This window comes from Enhydra lutris, unplaced genomic scaffold (assembly GCF_002288905.1).
Source record: "Enhydra lutris kenyoni isolate GAN:26980312 unplaced genomic scaffold, ASM228890v2 scaffoldscaffold5, whole genome shotgun sequence".
NCBI lineage: Eukaryota > Metazoa > Chordata > Mammalia > Carnivora > Mustelidae > Enhydra > Enhydra lutris.
Genome location: NW_019154089.1, coordinates 13,652,208 through 13,670,833, shown reverse-complemented (window position 1 = coordinate 13,670,833; position 18,626 = coordinate 13,652,208). Strand labels below are relative to the sequence as shown.

Here is an 18,626-nt window from a genome sequence, read left to right as displayed (position 1 = left end):
AAACAAAACATGTTATAAGCACAAACTAACCTTCCTTTGGAAAAGAGCCAAGTCACTAGAAGAACTGTTAAGAAAAATGCTTTTTCTTTCTATACAGCAACCTTTCCAGAATGTGGATGAATAAGGCTGCTGAGGAAGAATGATTCCCACAGGTACCCTCAATGAATGGCCTTCTGATCCCTTAGAGAGAACTACCATTTAATGAGTGCCTATAATCTCCTAAGCATCATAGCAGACATTTTACATAATTCACATTAATCATTAAAACTATTGTTCATGAACTGCTATTCCCAATTTACAGATGTAAAAACTAAGATTCAGAGAGGTTAAATGGCTTGCTCAAGGACATACACAAAAGTCAAAATTCAAACTCCAAATCCATGCTCTCTACACTATACTGTTTCTCAAAGCTTCCATTTCTTAAACCCTTATTATAAGAGAAATAAACAACAGCAAAACCAAACCAAAAACTCAGAGCCCAAAAACAGAAATAGCAACAAAGAACAGTACAGTCACAAAAAAGAATACTCTTTAAACTTATAGTTTACACAGTTTGTAACTATATGATTGCTTTTATAATACCCAGAGGACAAAAAAAAGAGAACATAAGCTTTGATATATAATACAATCTAGATATGTCAGAAAAAAACTGAAAAGATAACCTAAATGTTCCCAAACAGGAGACTGTTTTTGGTAAATAAGAGAAAACCACCACAAGCGAAATAAAAAATATACCATCATGTGGGGTAAAAAATATACTGGAAAACTATCTACTCTTCATATCAAAAAGGACCACTTCCCCTAATAAAGGGTATCTACAAACCACTAAGAAAAAGACAGTTGAAAAAGAAAAATGCCCATAAGATCTAAACAGACAGAAAAGGAACTATAAACGGATTTCAACTGCAACCCAATAACAGAAATGCAAATTAAGACTGTATTGAGATGGTATTTTTCATTCCTCAAATTGGCAAAGGTCAGAAAGTCCTGATAGTATTGATTTGGAATTGGTAGTGGGAAGCTGGTACTAATACACTGTTGTGAGTGTAAATTGATACAATCTCTATGGAAGAAAATTTGGCAAGACTAACAAAATTGTAAATGCATATGTCCTTTGATCCACCAATTACATCTACAAGAAATTATGCAAATATTTCCCATGTGGATGAAACATCTTCATATAAGAGTAATCAGTGCAGTAGTGTTTGTAACAGTAAAATACTACAAACAACCTAAAAGTCCACCAAAGGGATACTGGATAAAATAAACTCATCTGAACACCATATATTACACACCCAAAAAAGGGAAGAAATTCTTTATGGATGTGTGTTATGGAATGATCTCAGAAATATTTCAATGAAGAAAAGCAAGGTACAGAATAATGTGTAGATTATGGGGTCATTTGTGTAAAAATAGGTGAGAAAAAGAGTAGGTATACAGATCTGTTTGTACCACATATAATATCTTAGAAGGATACACTAGAAACTAGTAATACAGGTTGACTTCAGGGAAGGGACTGGTTGGCTTGAGAAGGGGACAGGAGACAGACTGCATTGACATCTTTCCCATCCATGGGCCATAAGAGTATTATTACCTATTCAAAAACTTATCTTTTTAGAAATAATAAAAATTTTAAAACATAAAAAATAAATTATGATACATCCATATATAGAATAATGTTTTCAAGTATACTTAATTAATAGGAAAAGATCTAACATAAACTACTATGTGGGAAAAAGAAACAGCTTATACATTAGAGTCTTCATTTTGTTGAAAATTTTATAAGAGAAAAAATATTTTTAAATGCATAGAAATAATGACTGCCTCTTGGTCTGAGATTATGGGTAATTTTTTCTTCTTCACACTCTTCTGTACTTTCCTAATTTTCCATAATGAGCATGTGTTACTTTAAAAATCAGGAAAAAAGACCACAAAAAGAACAAATAGCTACAATAATCCTTGTTTAAACTGTGAATAAATCATCCTTAATCACAGCATCGCTGACCCTTACCTGACCATGACTGGTTGTTGGTTCTTCCTCCAACAAAAGTTTCTCTTTCAAGCTTTTAATTGGGCTTTCTTGGAAATCCTTGGTTTTTGAGTGCCAGACAGATGCCCTAGACTCCTGCCTCTCCTCTTTGTCTTCATCTCCCATATCTTCTGAGATGCCTTCATTTTTTTCACTAGCCTGATCTCCTTGGCCACATTCATTCTGGATCAGAGAAGGAGGTCTAGGTAACACTGGTTCCCCAAACCCTTTTTTTTTAAAGAGCTGCCTCTGAGCCATTTTTAGGCTCTTTTGATAAACCTCCAACTGGCAGAGAATGACCTTGGTGTATTGGTTAGGATCTACTCCAGCAGGGCAGAATGGAATACCCCAGAAGTAGTGCACAGTGCCCCCAACATCCTGGGGACCTTTGGCATCTGCTGGGATAGGCAGACAGTGCCTAGATGTGTCCCCCCTACCCTGGGCAGCTTTGTGAAAAACACAACCCCTCCCAGTACTTTCCTGTGGCTTCCCACACTGTGTGTGCTCAGCCAAGTGGCCAGTACATCTGTCAAAACATTTAACGTTCTCATTCTCAAACACTGGCTGGCTTGACTGATCCCAGCTTCCTGAGCTGCCAAAGACCGGCTCCTCTTCAGTTTTTTCAGTGTGGTCCCAAGGCTCCTCTCTTTCCTCAGCCTCGTTTCCCTGACTGATATGTGAGCCTTTAAACAGTGATGGAGGTACCAGCTGCCATATGCCTGTAGGTATTTGAGAAAAAGTAGGGCTAAGGACAAACTGTTCTTTATTAAGAGGGCTTGGTAAGTAATCACTTACCAAGAATTACATAATGTGGGTAAAAGGCTCTTCTTTGTGCTTAACCAAATGTTGACTTTTCCTTGGAGATAAAAGTATGCTGGGTATTAGTGAGATCTCAACTATTTTCGGATTTAACCTCTTTAATGCCACCAAAGGGATTTGGGGCATTTCTGTATATCTACTCTCAGCACGAGATCCCTGTGATATAGTTATACTTGATGAGTGGAAGGAGTCAGAACAGGGAGACATGCCTTCAGTGGTCCCAGAGTCTGTGGTTTTCTCTTGGTGGGACTGTGAAGATGGTCCAGTGGCCAGAGGTCGAGATCTGGTAGCAGAAGCATCAGAAGGCCGGCAACTCTGAAACAAGTGATCCCACACCAGACCAGGTTTATTATTAAAATAGCTATACATGAAGGGTCACAGGAAGGACAAAACAGGGAAGCCACTGTCCCCTAAGAGATTCTCCTGTCCAAAACGTTAGATGCTCAATTCAAATGATTTCCACAATGTGTACCAAAAGCCTACTATGTGCAAAATGCTATAGTAGATCACTATACTAAGTCCTTTTCTAATATAGAAACATGAATGACATAAAGGATGGCTCAGGACCTGCCAATGGCAAATATTCTTCACATTTAAAAAAATTTCAAATATACATTTTCAAACCACAATTTAACATTATTTGAAAAATGTTTAACTGCTCATTTTTTTTCCCAAAACCCACCTCTAGTTTCTCATTGCCTTTGATCTCCCCCAAAACAGGAGAGGTAAGCACCTTATCTTGCTCCCTTTTAGTTTCTTGGGACTTGGTAACTCTTTTCAAAAGCTGCCAACTACTAAGCTCTCTTAAACCAGGTACAGAAAATCTGTGGGGTGGAAGAAAACTCTTTCATATGAAATTAATAGAACACTTCAAATTGGGTTCACCAACAATTTGAAAAGCACTTTAAAAATTATTATGGGAAGTATTTGTTAGTTAAAAACCCTATGAACTACTACAGCTAGTTCCTAATGCAACTGCAGCACTGCAGAAGTAATAAAAATATATATACCGCTGATCAAGCCTCACAAACTTTTTCAACGTAGCATATTTACATTCAGGCTTTCTGCAATGGCTTTCCTCAAGAGCTCCTCTTCTTCCTCCTCCTGGCTGTTCATCTCCCTAGCTTCCTGCTCACTCATTTTGAGAGCCAGAGCAAACTGTTCCTCTTCTGTCATTTCTGTAAGAGGATAAGAAAGAGGAGAGGAATACTGCAAATATTACTGAATAAGCACAGAAGCAAGAAACAGAAATTATTAAACTTTTCAAATGAAAACACTACAGACCATTTAGTATAATTTTATACTCTTATAAATGAGGAAAGACCCAAAAGGTAAGGTGTTGGCCAAGATAAGTAACAGTTGTTTCAATAAGTATCTTGGGTTAACTAGACTGTAAACTCTCATAAAGGCAGAGTTTTTGCCAATTTTGGTCACTGTTTTATCTCCTATGTATAAAAGAATGTCTGGCACCTGATACTCAATAAATACTTGATAAATGAATAGAGGAATTGGCTCCCATTCCAGGGCTTTTTGCTACATATCACATTGCTTTGTGCTCAATACTTAACCAGAAGAATTTTACGCTTCAGAATCCTCTTATTTACCCAGCAGAAAAGAACATCCCTAATGACCAGAATGTGATTTCCAAACACTATTTCCATTAAAGACAACTGGGGTATCTTGGAGAAAGGTACCAGGGCATACGAAGGTATAGTGGTGATTCCAAGTTTGGAGCATGAAATACAGAAGATGAGCTAGAATATCTGTTGTGAATGAATTACCTATCAGACACTACTAGGGTTACATCAAAAGAACTTAGTAACCAATTTTAAAGGGTTCTCACTGGCCAAAACTTGAACAACTGGAATATCAATACAAATAATCACTGCAATGAATTAAGACATCAAATATGTTTACATTTATGAGTTTTAAGGACACTTAAAAAAAAAAAAAAACCACCTCGTGGCTCAGTGGGTTAAGCTTCTGCCTTCAGCTCAGGTCATGATCTCAGGGTCCTGGAATCGAGCCCCACATCAGGCTCTCTGCTCAGCAGGGAGCCTGTTTCCCCTCTCTCTCTGCCTGCCTCTCTGCCTACTTGTGATCTCTCTGTCAAATAAATAAATAAAATCTTCTAAAAAAAAAAACACACACAACTGGGGAGCCTGGCTGGCTCAGTCAGTGGAGCATGCAATTCTTGTCTTACATCATTGGGATTGAGTTCAAAGCCCATACTTCATGTAGAGATTACTTAAAAATAAAATCTTCAAAAAAAAAAAAACCAAAAACACACAACTAAGTGGTCACCACTGAAGAATGTTAGTGGATCAACTATTTTGTTTTTTCAAATGTTTTTCTTAAATTTAAATTTTAGGTATTTAACATACAGTACATATTGGTTTCTGGAGTAGAAGTCAGCAATTTATGACTTACATACAACATTCAGTGCTCATCATAACAAGTGCCCTGCTTAATAACCACCACCCATCCAGCCCATCCCCTACCCACTTTCCTCCAACAACCCTCAGTTCGTTCTCTATCGTTCAGAGTCTCTTATGACTTGTTTCCCTCTCTCCTTTTTTTCTCTTCCCCCTTTCCATATGTTTATCTGTTTTCTTTCTTAAATTCCACATATGAGTGAGATCATATGGTATATGGTGGATCAAATGATAAATAAAAAAGAATCAAGCTTGTGTCCTACTCTTTCAATACAAGCAACATTACAGGATAACCAAATAGATGAAGAGAAGTTTCTCTTTAAAGAATTATTCCGGGGTGCCTGGGTAGCTCAGTTGGTTAAACGTCTACCTTCAGCTCAGGTCATGATCCCAGGGTCCTGGGATCAAGCGCTGTTTCGGGCTCTTGGCTCAGTGAGTCTGCTTCTCCCTCTCCTTTGCCTAATGCTCCCCCTGCTGTTCTCTCTGTTCTCTCTCTAGTTCTGTCAAATGAATAAATAAAATTTTAAAAAAAGAATTAGGAATCCTTAAAACTGAATCCAAACATAAAAAATGCACCCTACCGAATATGAAATGACCTTAAATAGAATGAAAACATATCAAGATTTGTGGGATGCACCTAACACGATATTTATAGAAACATGTATAGGTGTTTATGATTTGTTTAAGACTTTATTTATTTGACAGAGAGAGAATACAAGCAAGGGAAGAGGGAGAAGCAGGCTCCTCACTAAGAGCCCATCACAAGGATCGATCCCAGGACCCCGGGACCATGACCTGAGCCAAAGGCAGATGCTTAATGACTGAGCTACCCAGGAACCCCTCATGATCATATTACAAAAGAACAAAGTTTAGGGACACCTCAGTGGCTCAGTCAGTTGAGCGGCTAATTCTTGATTTCAGCTCAGGTCATGATCTTGGGGCCTTGGATCGAGCCCCACATAGGGCCTGCGCTCAGCATGCAGTCTGCTTGAAATTCTCTCCCTCTTCTTCTGCCCCTCCCCCTGCTCTCTCTCTGTAAAATAAATAAACCTAAAAAGAAAAAAGTTTAAAATCAATTATGTAAGCTTCACACTTTAAGAAACTAGAAAATGAAGAGTGAAATTAACCCAAAGTAAAGAGAAATATAAAGAATAGAAATAAAATAGAGGGTGCCATACAAAAAGGAAAAAAATTAAAGCAGCAAAAAACTGGTTCTATGAAAAAATATTTATATATAGTGTGAGATAAGGGTTGAGGATAATTTTTCTCATGGATATCCAGTTGTTGTAGCAGTGTGTGTTGAAAAGCCTGTCCTTGTTGTTGAAAATCAATGTGTGGGTCTATTCCTGAATTTTCTGTTCCATTAAACAAGCTTGTTGGGATTTTGATTGGGATTGTGTTGATTGTATAAATCAATTTGGGTAGATTGTTGCCTTATTTTCTGAATTAGTTTGACATTAATTTTTTCTTCGTTCTTTGATAGAATTCACCAGTGATGAATGTCACATAGTTTTGGGATTTTCTTTAAGGAAAAGTTTTTTTTTTTTTTTTTTAAGATTTTATTTATTTGACAGAGAGATAGCAGAGTTATATTTAAAATGCATCTCTGTGGGACGCCTGGGTGGCTCAGTTGGTTAAGCAGCTGTCTTCGGCTCAGGTCATGATCCCAGCATCCTGGGATCGAGTCCCACATCGGGCTCCTTGCTCGTCAGGGAGCCTGCTTCTTCCTCTGCCTCTGCCTGCCATTCTGTCTGCCTGTGCTTGCTCTCTCTCCCTCTCTCTCTGACAAATAAATAAATAAAATCTTTAAAAAAAAAAATCACTGTTGACTAGGATTCATTTTACTTAACTTCTCTACTATATAAGTACCTAATCATTAGTAGAAAAGAAACAACAGTTTTTCCCCAGATCATGCACCTATAAGGAAAATATGAGCAAGTGTCAACCTTAGCATCTCTAAATAAACTGACTCACTCAGCATATCAAATGCTTCTGCTGAGCTAAACACATAGTAGTACACAATTTGCGAGAGGCTGATTATGCTGATCGTAATTTATGATGATTAACATCTCCCAACATCCAGGTTAGCCTCCCACTGAGATGTGCAAACAAGCTGTTAACAAACCAAATCACAAAATTAGACAGTACCTATCAAGAGAACCTGTATAATTTGGGGGTATTTGAAATGGCTGAAAGGGAACATTTCATATAACAAAAAAATGAACAAGATAAATTATCTTCCTGCTGAAATCTTTTCCTAAAAACTTTCTTTTCCAAAACAACTGTGGTAAAGCTGATATACCTATATACAGGCAGTCACAATGTAAATTTGTAAAACACATTTGAAAGGCACCATTTCATAACCTTTATAGATTTGCATTCTCAATTGAATTGATACCATTTTTGAGAACTGACCCTAGGCTGTCACTGAAAAGAAATGCTATACACAAAAATATGTCCACTATACTATCATCTCTAAGAGTACGGACTTAAATGCCTTAAAAAAGGCAATGGTTAAGTAAATTATAGTATGTTAACTCAAGAGACTGAGATGTTATTATCAAAATGCTAATCACAAAAACATAGAAAAATGATAAACTGTATAAAGAACAGAAGAAAATATAATGGGGACGACACAACCAATTTCTGGTTCCACATGTAAGAACTTAAAAGTCGCCATTCTGTCCTAACAAGAAGTAAAAAGCTGAAAAGACTAAAAAATCAACAACTCTTCTTGAATCCATGAAAGGGGAGGACACAGGGCAAACTACTGCCCCCAAACAAAGAGATCAATAGGGGAACACAGGGAGTCAGGGTTTATCAGAGCAGAGATTCAATAGTGGAAAGCTCTACAAAAACCACCGTCAGGGTAGAAAAACATAAACTGTAATTGACATATTACTGGAGGCTCAGTGCATTACAAGTCTGAGCATTAAAAACTCCACAGGAGGGGCGCCTGGGTGGCTCAGTGGGTTAAAGCCTCTGCCTTCAGCTCAGGTCATGGTCCCAGGGTCCTGGGATCAAGCCCCACATCGCATCGGGCTTTCTGCTCAGCGGGGAGCCTGCTTCCCTTCATCTCTCTGCCTGCCTCTCTGCCTACTTGTGATCTATCAAATAAATAAATAAAATCTTTAAAAAAAACAAAAACCTCCACAGGGACTCAGTCATAGCAAACCCCCACACTTTTGTTGGGTATATACCAAGAGTGCAACTAGTGTTCTCACAATAAATATAGCAAAAATTTTCTCTTGAGCATCCCACAGAGGGAGAGGAAAAGGAACTATTTTGAAGTATGTCAGAGTATGCTGTTCTTTTTAAGAGGGTGTGTCCTAGGTCAAACTAGTTAATCAGAGCCTAAACTTATGGGGTATGATCAGTATCAAACTGACACACACATACAAAAAAGGGAAATGGCAAATTCTAAACTTCTCTAGGCATCCTGTTCCACATAAAGGAAGAAGGGGGTGAAATAACTGAGAAACACATGTGAGGTTCACAGTCCAGAGGCACAGACACTGAAAGACTGACACCTAACCACAGACCTGCAGAATACTTTCCCTACCCTCATACCTTACCAGCATATCACCAAAGACTTATTTATAATAGTTTCTTTCTACCTGGTACATCATGTCCAGCTATCAAGAAAAAATTACAAGGCATACAAAAAAGCAAAAACACAAACTGAAAAGACAGAGTAAGCATCAGAACCAGACATGGCAGAGATATGGGAATTATCAGACTAGAGATTTAAAATACTATGATTAGGGGCACCTGGATGGCTCAGATGGTTAAGCATCCAACTCCTGATCTTGCCTCGGGTCGTGGTCTCAGGGTTGTGAGACCAAGCCCTGCATCAAGGTTCTGCACTGGGCATGGTCTACTTGGGATTCTCTCTCTCCCTTTCCCTCTGCCTTCCAAGAAAAATGTTTCTAAATAAATAAAACAACTATGATTAATATGCTAAGGGCTCTCATGGATAAAGTAGAGAACATGCAAGGACAGATGGACAATATAAATAAGGAGATGGGAATCCTAAGAAAGAACCAAAAAGAAATGCTAGAGATCAAAAACACTACAAAAGAAATGAAGAATGCCTTTGATGAGCTTATTAGATTAGACACAACTGAGTATATATCAAAGAAACCTCCAAACTAACAAGTAAAGAGAACAAAGACTGAAAAGGAATAAAACAGAATATCCAAGGACTATACGGCAATTACAAAAGGAGTGACACACACATAATGGAATTACCATAAGGAAAAGAGAGAAAGAAAGGAGCAAAAAAAAAAAACCCATGTGAAACAGTAATGATTCAGAATTCCCCCCAAATTAATGTCAGATACCAAAACATAGATTCAGGAAGCTAAAAAACAAAACAAAACACACCCAAAACCCACACTACACTTAGACATAATATTTTCAAACTACAAACTAATCTAAGATAAAGAAAAAAATCCTAAAAGAAGCCATAGGAAAAAAACACCTTACCTATACAGAAATAATGATAAGAATTAGGGGAAGAAGGTGAGGGGGATGGTGTAACTGGGTGCTTGACATTAAGGAAGGGACGTGATGTAATGAGCACTAGGTGTTCTCTAAGAGTGATGAATCACACTGACCTCTACCTCTGAAATCAATAATACATTACATGTTAATTATTGAATTTAAATTTTTAAAAATTAAATTTAATTTAAAAAATGAAATTTTTCAAAAAAGATAAGAATTACATCTGACTTCTCAGAAACCACGCAAGCAAAAAGAGAGTGGAGTGAAATGTTTAGTGGTGAAAGAAAAAAACCCACCAACACAGAATTCCAATACCCTGCAAATTATTCTTCAAAAGTGAAGAAGAAATAAAGACTTCCTCAGACAAAAACGGAGCGAATCTGTTGCCAGGAGACCTGCCTTGCAAGATGTGTTGGAAGAAGTTCCTTAGTCACAGGTCAAAAACTCAGATATAAGGGCTCCTGAGTGGCTCAGTTGTTAAGCATCTGCATTCAGCTCAGGTCATGATCCCAGGGTCCTGGGACAGAGCTCTGCATCTGGCTGCCTGCTCATCAGGAAGCCTGCTTCTCCTTCCCCCCACTCGCTCTGCTTGTAGTCCCTCTCTCTCTCTCTTTCTGGCAAATAAATAAAATCTTAAAAAAAAAAAAAAACAACAAAACACTCAGATATACATAAACGAAGGAAGAGTATCAAAGAAGAAATAAATGAAGGAGGTAAAATAAAAACTTATTTTTCTTATTCTTAATCTAATAGAAAACGGTTTGCTCAAAAAGCTAATACTATTAAAGTATTTGTGCATGTTTATAAATCCTATTTTTATATATGTGTCTGCATTTGAGAAATAAATAACAATGATACAAGGAATGAGAGGAATTAACATAATTTTGTTATTATAAAGTACACATATTATAAAGTACATTATAACATTATATATATATTATTTATATATAACATTATATATAACATAACATTATAAAGTACACATTGTAGTGTTATTTGAAAATGGACTTGGATTAGTTGTAAAGGTATACTGCAAACTCTATGGCAACCACTAATAATTGCAAAGAAAGAATTCCAACTGAAATATTTAAAAAATAAAGAAAATAGAATCATATAAGATGCTCAATTAAAACCACAAAATGCAGAAAAAGAGTAGAAGACAAAAATGGGAATGAAAAAGAGGGGCAAAAACAGATGACAGTAACAAATAAGGTAGATATTAATCCAACTATATTAATAATCACCTTTAATGCCGCCACAGACTAAATGTACAAATTATAAGGTAGAGACTTTCAGAGTGGATCAAAATACAACACCAAACTCTACAAGAAACCCACTATGCTTTTTTTTTTTTTTTAACCCACTATGCTTTTTTTAAAGAAAGATTTTTTTTAGTAATCTCCACACCCAATGTGGGGCTCAAACTCACAACCCTGAGATCAAGAGTCACAAGTTCCACTTACTGGGCCAGTCAGGCACCCCAGAAACTTTAAATATAAAGACAACTACAGGTGTGCCTTGGTGGCCCAGTCAGTTAAGCGCCTGCCTTCAGCTTAGGTCATGATCTCCTGTCCTAGGATCAAGCCCATATTGAGCTCCCTGCTCAATGGGGAGAGTCGGCTTCTTCTTTTCCCTCAGACCCCTACCCCGCTCATGCTCGCTCACTCTCTCTCAAATAAATAAATAAATAAATAGACAACTACAGATTTAAAGTAAATAGGTGGTATAGCATAGGGAATATAGTCAATAATATTGTAATAATGTTGTATAGTAACAGATGGTGACCACACTTACTGTGCTATAAGAACTTAGTAATGTAAAGAATTGTTGAATCATGGGACGCCTGGGTGGCTCAGTTGGTTAAGCAGCTGCCTTCGGCTCAGGTCATGATCCTAGCGTCCTGGGATCGAGTCCCACATCGGGCTCCTTGCTCTGCGGGGAGCCTGCTTCTCCCTCTGCCTCTGCCTGCCATTCTGTCTGCCTGTGCTCGCTCACTCTCTCTCCCTCTCTGACAAAAAAAAAAAAAAAAAAAAAAAAAAAAAAAAAAAAAAAAAAAAAAAAAGTTTAAAAAAAAAAAAAGAATTGTTGAATCAAAAAAATTATTGAATCAGTATGTTGTACACCTAAAATGAACACTATATGTTAATTATATTTCAATAAACAAAACAAATAACAAAATGAAGGATAAAAATCATATGACCATCTCAAAAGATGCAGAAAAAGCACTTGACAAAATTCAACATCCATTCATGATAAAAACTCACAACAAAGTGGGTTTAAAGGGAAAATACCTCAACTTAAGGGCACCTGGGTGACTCAGACAGTTAAGCATCCAACTCTTGATTTCAGCTCAGGTCATGATCTGGAATTGAGCTCTGTAACAGGCTCCCGGCTCAGGGGGTGTCTGCTTCTCCCTCTTCCCCGGCACCCCCTCCCCCAGCTCATTCTCACTCTCTCTCACACTTTCTTTAAAAAAAAGAAAGAAAGAAAGAAAGAAAGAAAGAAAGAAAGAAATCAATAGACAAGGTGAGAAAACCAAAAGCTGGTTCTTTAAGAAGATCAATAAAATTGGTAAGATTCTAGTCAGGCTAAGAGAGAGGACATAAATTACTACTATCAGAAATCAAAGCGGACAGTACCACACATTTTGTGGACATTTAAAAAACAGGTAAGGAATACTACAAACAACTCCATACTCACAAATCTGATAACCTAGATGAAACGGACCAATTCCTTGAAAGACAAAATATGCCCAAAGTGACATAAGAAATAGACAATCTGAATAGGTTTATATCTACTTAAAAACAGAACCCATAATTAATAACCTTCCAAAAACAAAAAGCATCAGGCCCAGATGGATTCACTGGTGAATTCTACTAAACATTTAAGTAAGAAATAATATAAATTCTCTATAATCTGTTTCAGAGGATAGAAAAAGAGGTCACACTTTCTAATTCAATCTATAAGACCATCATTAACCCTAATACTAAAATATTACAAGAAAACTACAGACGAATATCTCTCATGAACACAGATGCAAAAATTCTTTTATTTCATTTTATTTATTTGACACAGAGACAGAGAGTACAAGCAGGGGAAGTGGCAGGCAGAGGGAGAAGCAGACTTCCTGCCGAGCAAGGAGCCTGATGTGGGACTCGATCCCAGGACCCCAGGATCATCACCTGAGCTGAAGGCAGACACTTAACTGACTGAGCCACCCAGGCATGCCAAATGCAAAAATTCTTCACAAAACATTGACAAATCAAATCCAACAACGCATAAGAAGAATTATACACCACGACCAAGTCAGATTTATCCCAGATATGCACTGCTGGTGTAACACTCAAAAGTGAATGTTACCAACACATCAACAGGATAAAAAAGGAAAATCACATGATCATAGCAATAGGTGCAGAAAAAGCACTGGGCAAAATCAAACACCTTTCATGATAAAAACTCTCAACAAATTAGGAATAGAGGGGAACTTCCTCAACCTGATTAAAAAAAAAAAAAGTCTACAAAAAATATACAGCTAAAATCAGGCTTAGTGGAAGAACTCAAAGCTTTTCCACTAAGGACAAGAAAAGTCAGGGATGTCAAACTCTCACCATTCCCTTTCTACATCATAGTGGACATACTAACCAATGCAATAACAAGAAAAGGAAATACATACAGATGGGAAGAAAGAAAACTGTCTTTGTATACAGATAACATCATCATCTATGTAGAGTATCAAAAGGAACAGACAAAAAAACTCCTGGAACTAGTAAGCAATTACAGAAAGGTTACAGGATATAAGGTTAAAATACAAAAGTTAACCACATTCCCATATACTGACAATGAGCAAGTATAATTTAAAATTTACAATAAAATACAATTTATTAACCACATTCCCATATACCAACAATGAACAGTGTAATTTAAAATTTACAACAAAATACAATTTATTAGCATCCCCCAAATGAAATACTTATAATTTAGGTACACATCTAACAAAATAATGTATAAAATCTACATGAGGAAAACTACCAGTCTCTGATGAATAAAATCAAAGAAGAAATAAATAAAGAGATGTTCCATGTTCACAGGCAGAAAAACTCAACACTGTCAGGATGCCAGTTCTTCCCAACTTGCTCTGCAGATTCAATGTAATCCCAATCAAAATCCCAGCAAGTTATATTACAGATATCAACAAACTGATTCTAAAGTTTATATGAAGAAGGTGAAAGATGCAGAAGAGCCACCATAACATTTAAGGAGAACAAAGTTGGAGGGCTGATGCCACCCAACTTCAAAACTTACTATATAAAGCTACAGTAATCAAAAACAATGTGGTAGTAGCAAAAACCCAAATAGTTCGATGAAACAGAATAGAGACTGGAGAAATATACCCATATAGTCACCTATCTGTGACAAAAGAGCAAAAGCAATACAATGAAGCAAACAGAGTATTTTCAGCAAATGTTGCTGGAAAAACTGAATATCCATAAAATGAATCTAGACAATGACCTAACACCTTACCCAAATTAACTCAAAATAGAGCATAGACCAAAATATTATACACAAATCTATAAAGCTCCTAGAAGATAACGTAAGAGAAAATCTAGATGAACTTCAGTATGGAATGACTTTTCAGACACATCAAAGGCATAATCCATGAAAGTAGTAATTGATAAACTAGACTTCATTAAAAATAAAAATTCCGGCTCTGCAAAGGATAATATCAAGAGAATGAGAAGACAAGACACAGAATGGGAGAAAGTATTTACAAAAGACACATCTGATAAAGAAATGTTACAAAAAACTTTTAAAACTCAACAAGAAAACAAACCAAAGACCGTACCAGATACTTCACTAAGATATAGATAGCAAATAAGCATATGAAAAGATATTCCATATATGTCATCAGGGAAATGCAACTTAAAACAATAATGAGATATTAACAATACACCTATTAGAATGACCAAATATTGGAACATTGAAAATATCAAATGCTGGTGAGGATGTGGAGCAACAGGAACTCTCACTCATTGCTGCTGGGAATGCAAAATGACAAGACACTTTGGAAAACAGTTTGGCAATTTACAAAACCAAACATACTCTTACCATACAATCCAGCAATCATACTCTTTGGTTAGTTACCCAAAAGAGATGCACACAAATGCACACAGATGTTCACAGAAGCTTTAACCTTAATTGCTAAAATTTAGAAGCAATCAAAATGACCTTCAGTAGGTGAGTGAATAAACAATGTTATTCAGAAAATGAAATTATTCACCTATAAAAAGAAATGATCTACCAAAACATAAAAAGACCAAGAACCTTATATGCATATTCTTTAAAAGATTTTATTTATTTATTTGACAGACAGAGATCACAAGCAGGCAGAGAGGCAGGCAGAGAGAGAGGAAGGGAAGCAGGCTCCCTGCTGAGCAGAGAGCCTGATGCAGGGCTCAATCCCAGGACCCTGAGATCATGACCTGAACTGAAGGCAGAGGCTTTAACCCACTAAGCCACCCAGGCACCCCTTATACGCATATTATTAAGTGAAAGAATCCAACTAGAAAAGGCTTCATAGCAGGATTCCAACTTATATGACATTCTGGAAAAGGCGACACTATGGACATAGTAAAAAGAGCAGTGGTTATGAGATTAGCAGGGGGCAGGATGAATAGGGAGGGCACAAGGGATTTTTTAGGACAGTGAAAATGTATGATACCATAATGATGGATACACATTATTATATATTTGTCAAAACCCAGAGAATGGATAACACCAAAAGTGAATGCCAATGTAAACTATGGACTATTGACATATAATGTGTCAATCCATGTTCATCAATTGTAACAAGTGTTCCACTCTGATGAAGGCAGATATACATGTATGAAATAAGGGGTAAATGGAAAATCACAGTATCTTCCCCTCAATTTTGCTGCAAACATATATATATATATATATATATATATATTTCCCCCCAGCCCAGGACGGGTTATTAGCAAGATGGCAGAGGAGTAGGAGACCTACTAAATTTCATCTGGTCCCAGGAATTCATCTAGATAGTTATCAAACCACCTACAGACTCAATATGATATCAAAGAAAGAATAGCAGCAACCCTACAAACAGAAAAGCGACCACCTTCTGGAAGGTAGGATGTGCAGAGAAGTGCAGAGAAGTGAATCTGAGGCGATATATGTGAAGACAGACTGCAGGGGGTGTGGAAAGAAAGCCTCTGTCAGCAGTGATAGAGCAGCAGATATAAAATCGGAACTTTTAGAAGTCTGCTCCAGTGAGGGGCATTGCTTTGTGGCTTTATGGGGGGGGGGGGGGGAACCCTTGCTGGGACAGTGTGGTCTCAGGACCCTCGGGGTCACAAAAAGACTAAGGGTGCCTGAGTGCAGTAAAGCTACCAGGTATCTGAGTGGGGAAGCCAGCTACAAAGAATGAGCCCAGGAGTGAGCTCTCAGGGCAGGGTTGCCATAAACTGTGATCTGCAGCACAGTTGGGCCACTGCTCTTCAAGTGCGAGTGGGAGACTTCCTCTCCTCGGACAAGTGGCACAGGAGCTCGCTTGAGAAATCTACTGGGTCTGGAGACTCCAAACAGGGTTAAATGCCAGACACAGAAACACTCAGTGACAGGCCAGGTGAGCACAGAGTGTGACTGGAGACCAGGGAGACAGGAGTGATTGACTGCTTTTCTCTGAGGGTGCCCTGAGGAGCGGGACCCCAAGCTCTTGGCTTCTCCAGGGCCAGAGACTGGGAGACCTCAATTTTCATTCTCCTCCCCTAAAGATGTAAGGAAAGCCTTCAGGGAAACCCAGGCAGATTACTTAGTGTGGCCCCTGGCAAGTGTGGTGCAATTCCACCTGGGGCAAAGACATTTGAGAATCACTAAAACAGGCCCCTCCCCCAGAAGATCAGCAAGAACATAAGGCCAAGACCAACTTTACTGATCAGTGAGATGGGCAAAACTCCAGTGCTAGAGGACACTCTAGTGCTAGAGGCACATAGAATTCATGGTTTTTTCCCATGATTCTTTAGTCTTTCAAAGCAAATTAAAAAAAATTTTTTTTCTATTTGGGTTTTTTTTAAAGAATTTTTCTTCTTTTTTTTTAAGATTTTATTTATTTATTTGACAGAGAGAAAGACAACGAGAGAGGGAACACAAGCAGGAGGAGTGGGAAAGGGAGAAGCAGGCTTCCCACTAAGCAGGGAGCCCGATACAGGGCTCGATCCCAGGACCCTTGGATCATAACCTGAGCTGAAGGCAGACACTTAACAACTGAGACACCCAGGCACCCCTCTTCTTTCCTTTTTCAACCAACTTCTTATCTAATCAACTCTTTTTAAAAATTTTTTAATTTTCATTTTTACAGTGATATTTTATCCCTTCATTGTATATAACCTTATTTTTTATATACACATAAATTTTTCTTTCTTTAAAATTTTGGGATGCAGTTTCTTCTAATAGACCAAAATATACCCTAAATCTAGTCTATGGCTTTGTTCTATTCATCCACCTGATCACATTCTCTTTTTTTTCTTTTTTCTTTTTGTCAATCAACTTATCAATTCCTTTTTTAAAATCCTTTTTAATTTCATCTTTGCAGTCCTATACCATCCCTTTGTTGTAATTACACTTATATATGTTTTTCTTTTTTTAGAATTTTGGGAGGCAGTTTCTTCTAACAGACCAAAATACACCCAAAATCTAGTCTGTGCTTCTGTTCTATTCACCAGCATGATCAAATTCTTTTTTTTTTCTTTCTTTCTTTCTTCCGCCCCCAGTTTCAGGTCTCTTCTGATTTGTTTAGTGTACATTTTTCTGGGGTCATTGATACCCTTTTAGCATTTTGTTCTCTCATTCATCTATTCCTCTCTGGACAAAATAACAAAATGGAAAAACTCACCTCAAAAAAAAAAAAAAAAAAAACAGAAAAGAATAAGAGGCAGTACTGACTGCCAGGAACCTAATCAACATGGACATTAGTAAGATGTCAGACCTAGAGTTCAAAATGATGATTATAAAGACACTAGCTAGGTTTGGAAAAAACATAGAGGATACTAGAGAATCCCTTTCTGGAGAAACAAAGCTAATCAAGTTGAAATAAAAAAGGCTATTAATGAGGTACAATGAAAAATGAAGGCTCCGACTTTTAAGATAAATGAGGCAGAAGAGAGAATTAGTGATATAGAAGATCAAATGATGGAGAATAAAGTAGCTGAGAAAAAAAGAGATAAACAGCTACTGGATTACGAGGGGAGAATTCAAGAGAGTAAGTGTTATCATTAGGAGAAACAACATTAGAATAACTGGGATCCCAGAAGAAAGAGGGGGGCAGAAGGTATACTGGAGCAAACTATAGCAGAGAACTTCCCTAATCTGGGGAAGGAAATAGGCATCAAACTCCAGGAGGAACAAAGAACCCCCCTCAAAATCAATAAAAATAGGTCAATACCCTCACATCTAATAGTAAAATGTACAAATCTCAGAGACAAAGAGAAAATCCAGAAAACAGCTTGGGACAAAAGGTCTGTAAGCTACAGTGGTAGAAACATTAGACTGGCAGCAGACCTTGCCACAGAAACCTGGCAGGCCAGAAAGGACTGGCATAATATACTCAGGGCTAAATGAGAAAAATATTCAGCAAAGAATACTATATCCAGCTAGGCTATCACTGAAAACAGAAGGAGAGATAAAAAGCTTCCAGGACAAAAACTAAAAGAATTTGCAATCACTAAACCAGCCCTACAAGAAATATTGTTAGGGGTCCTCTAAGCAAAGAGAACGCCTGAAAGTAACATAGACCACAAAGTAATAGAGACAATATACAGTAA

General features: G+C 37.4%; 1 protein-coding gene across 1 annotated transcript in view; it reads right to left on the bottom strand.

Moving 5' to 3' along the window:
• The window catches only part of LOC111141182 (ubiquitin interaction motif containing 1), a 132,017-nt gene that overhangs the window by 56,488 nt on the left and 56,903 nt on the right, over window positions 1-18,626 (bottom strand). Inside the window, exons 4-6 of the mRNA XM_022493561.1 lie at window positions 3,902-4,026; window positions 3,058-3,163; window positions 2,012-2,748 (exon numbers count right to left, since the gene is read on the bottom strand). Of these exons, the coding sequence (XP_022349269.1) occupies window positions 2,012-2,748; window positions 3,058-3,163; window positions 3,902-4,026 (968 nt within the window). The remainder of the gene's footprint in view (window positions 1-2,011; window positions 2,749-3,057; window positions 3,164-3,901; window positions 4,027-18,626) is intronic.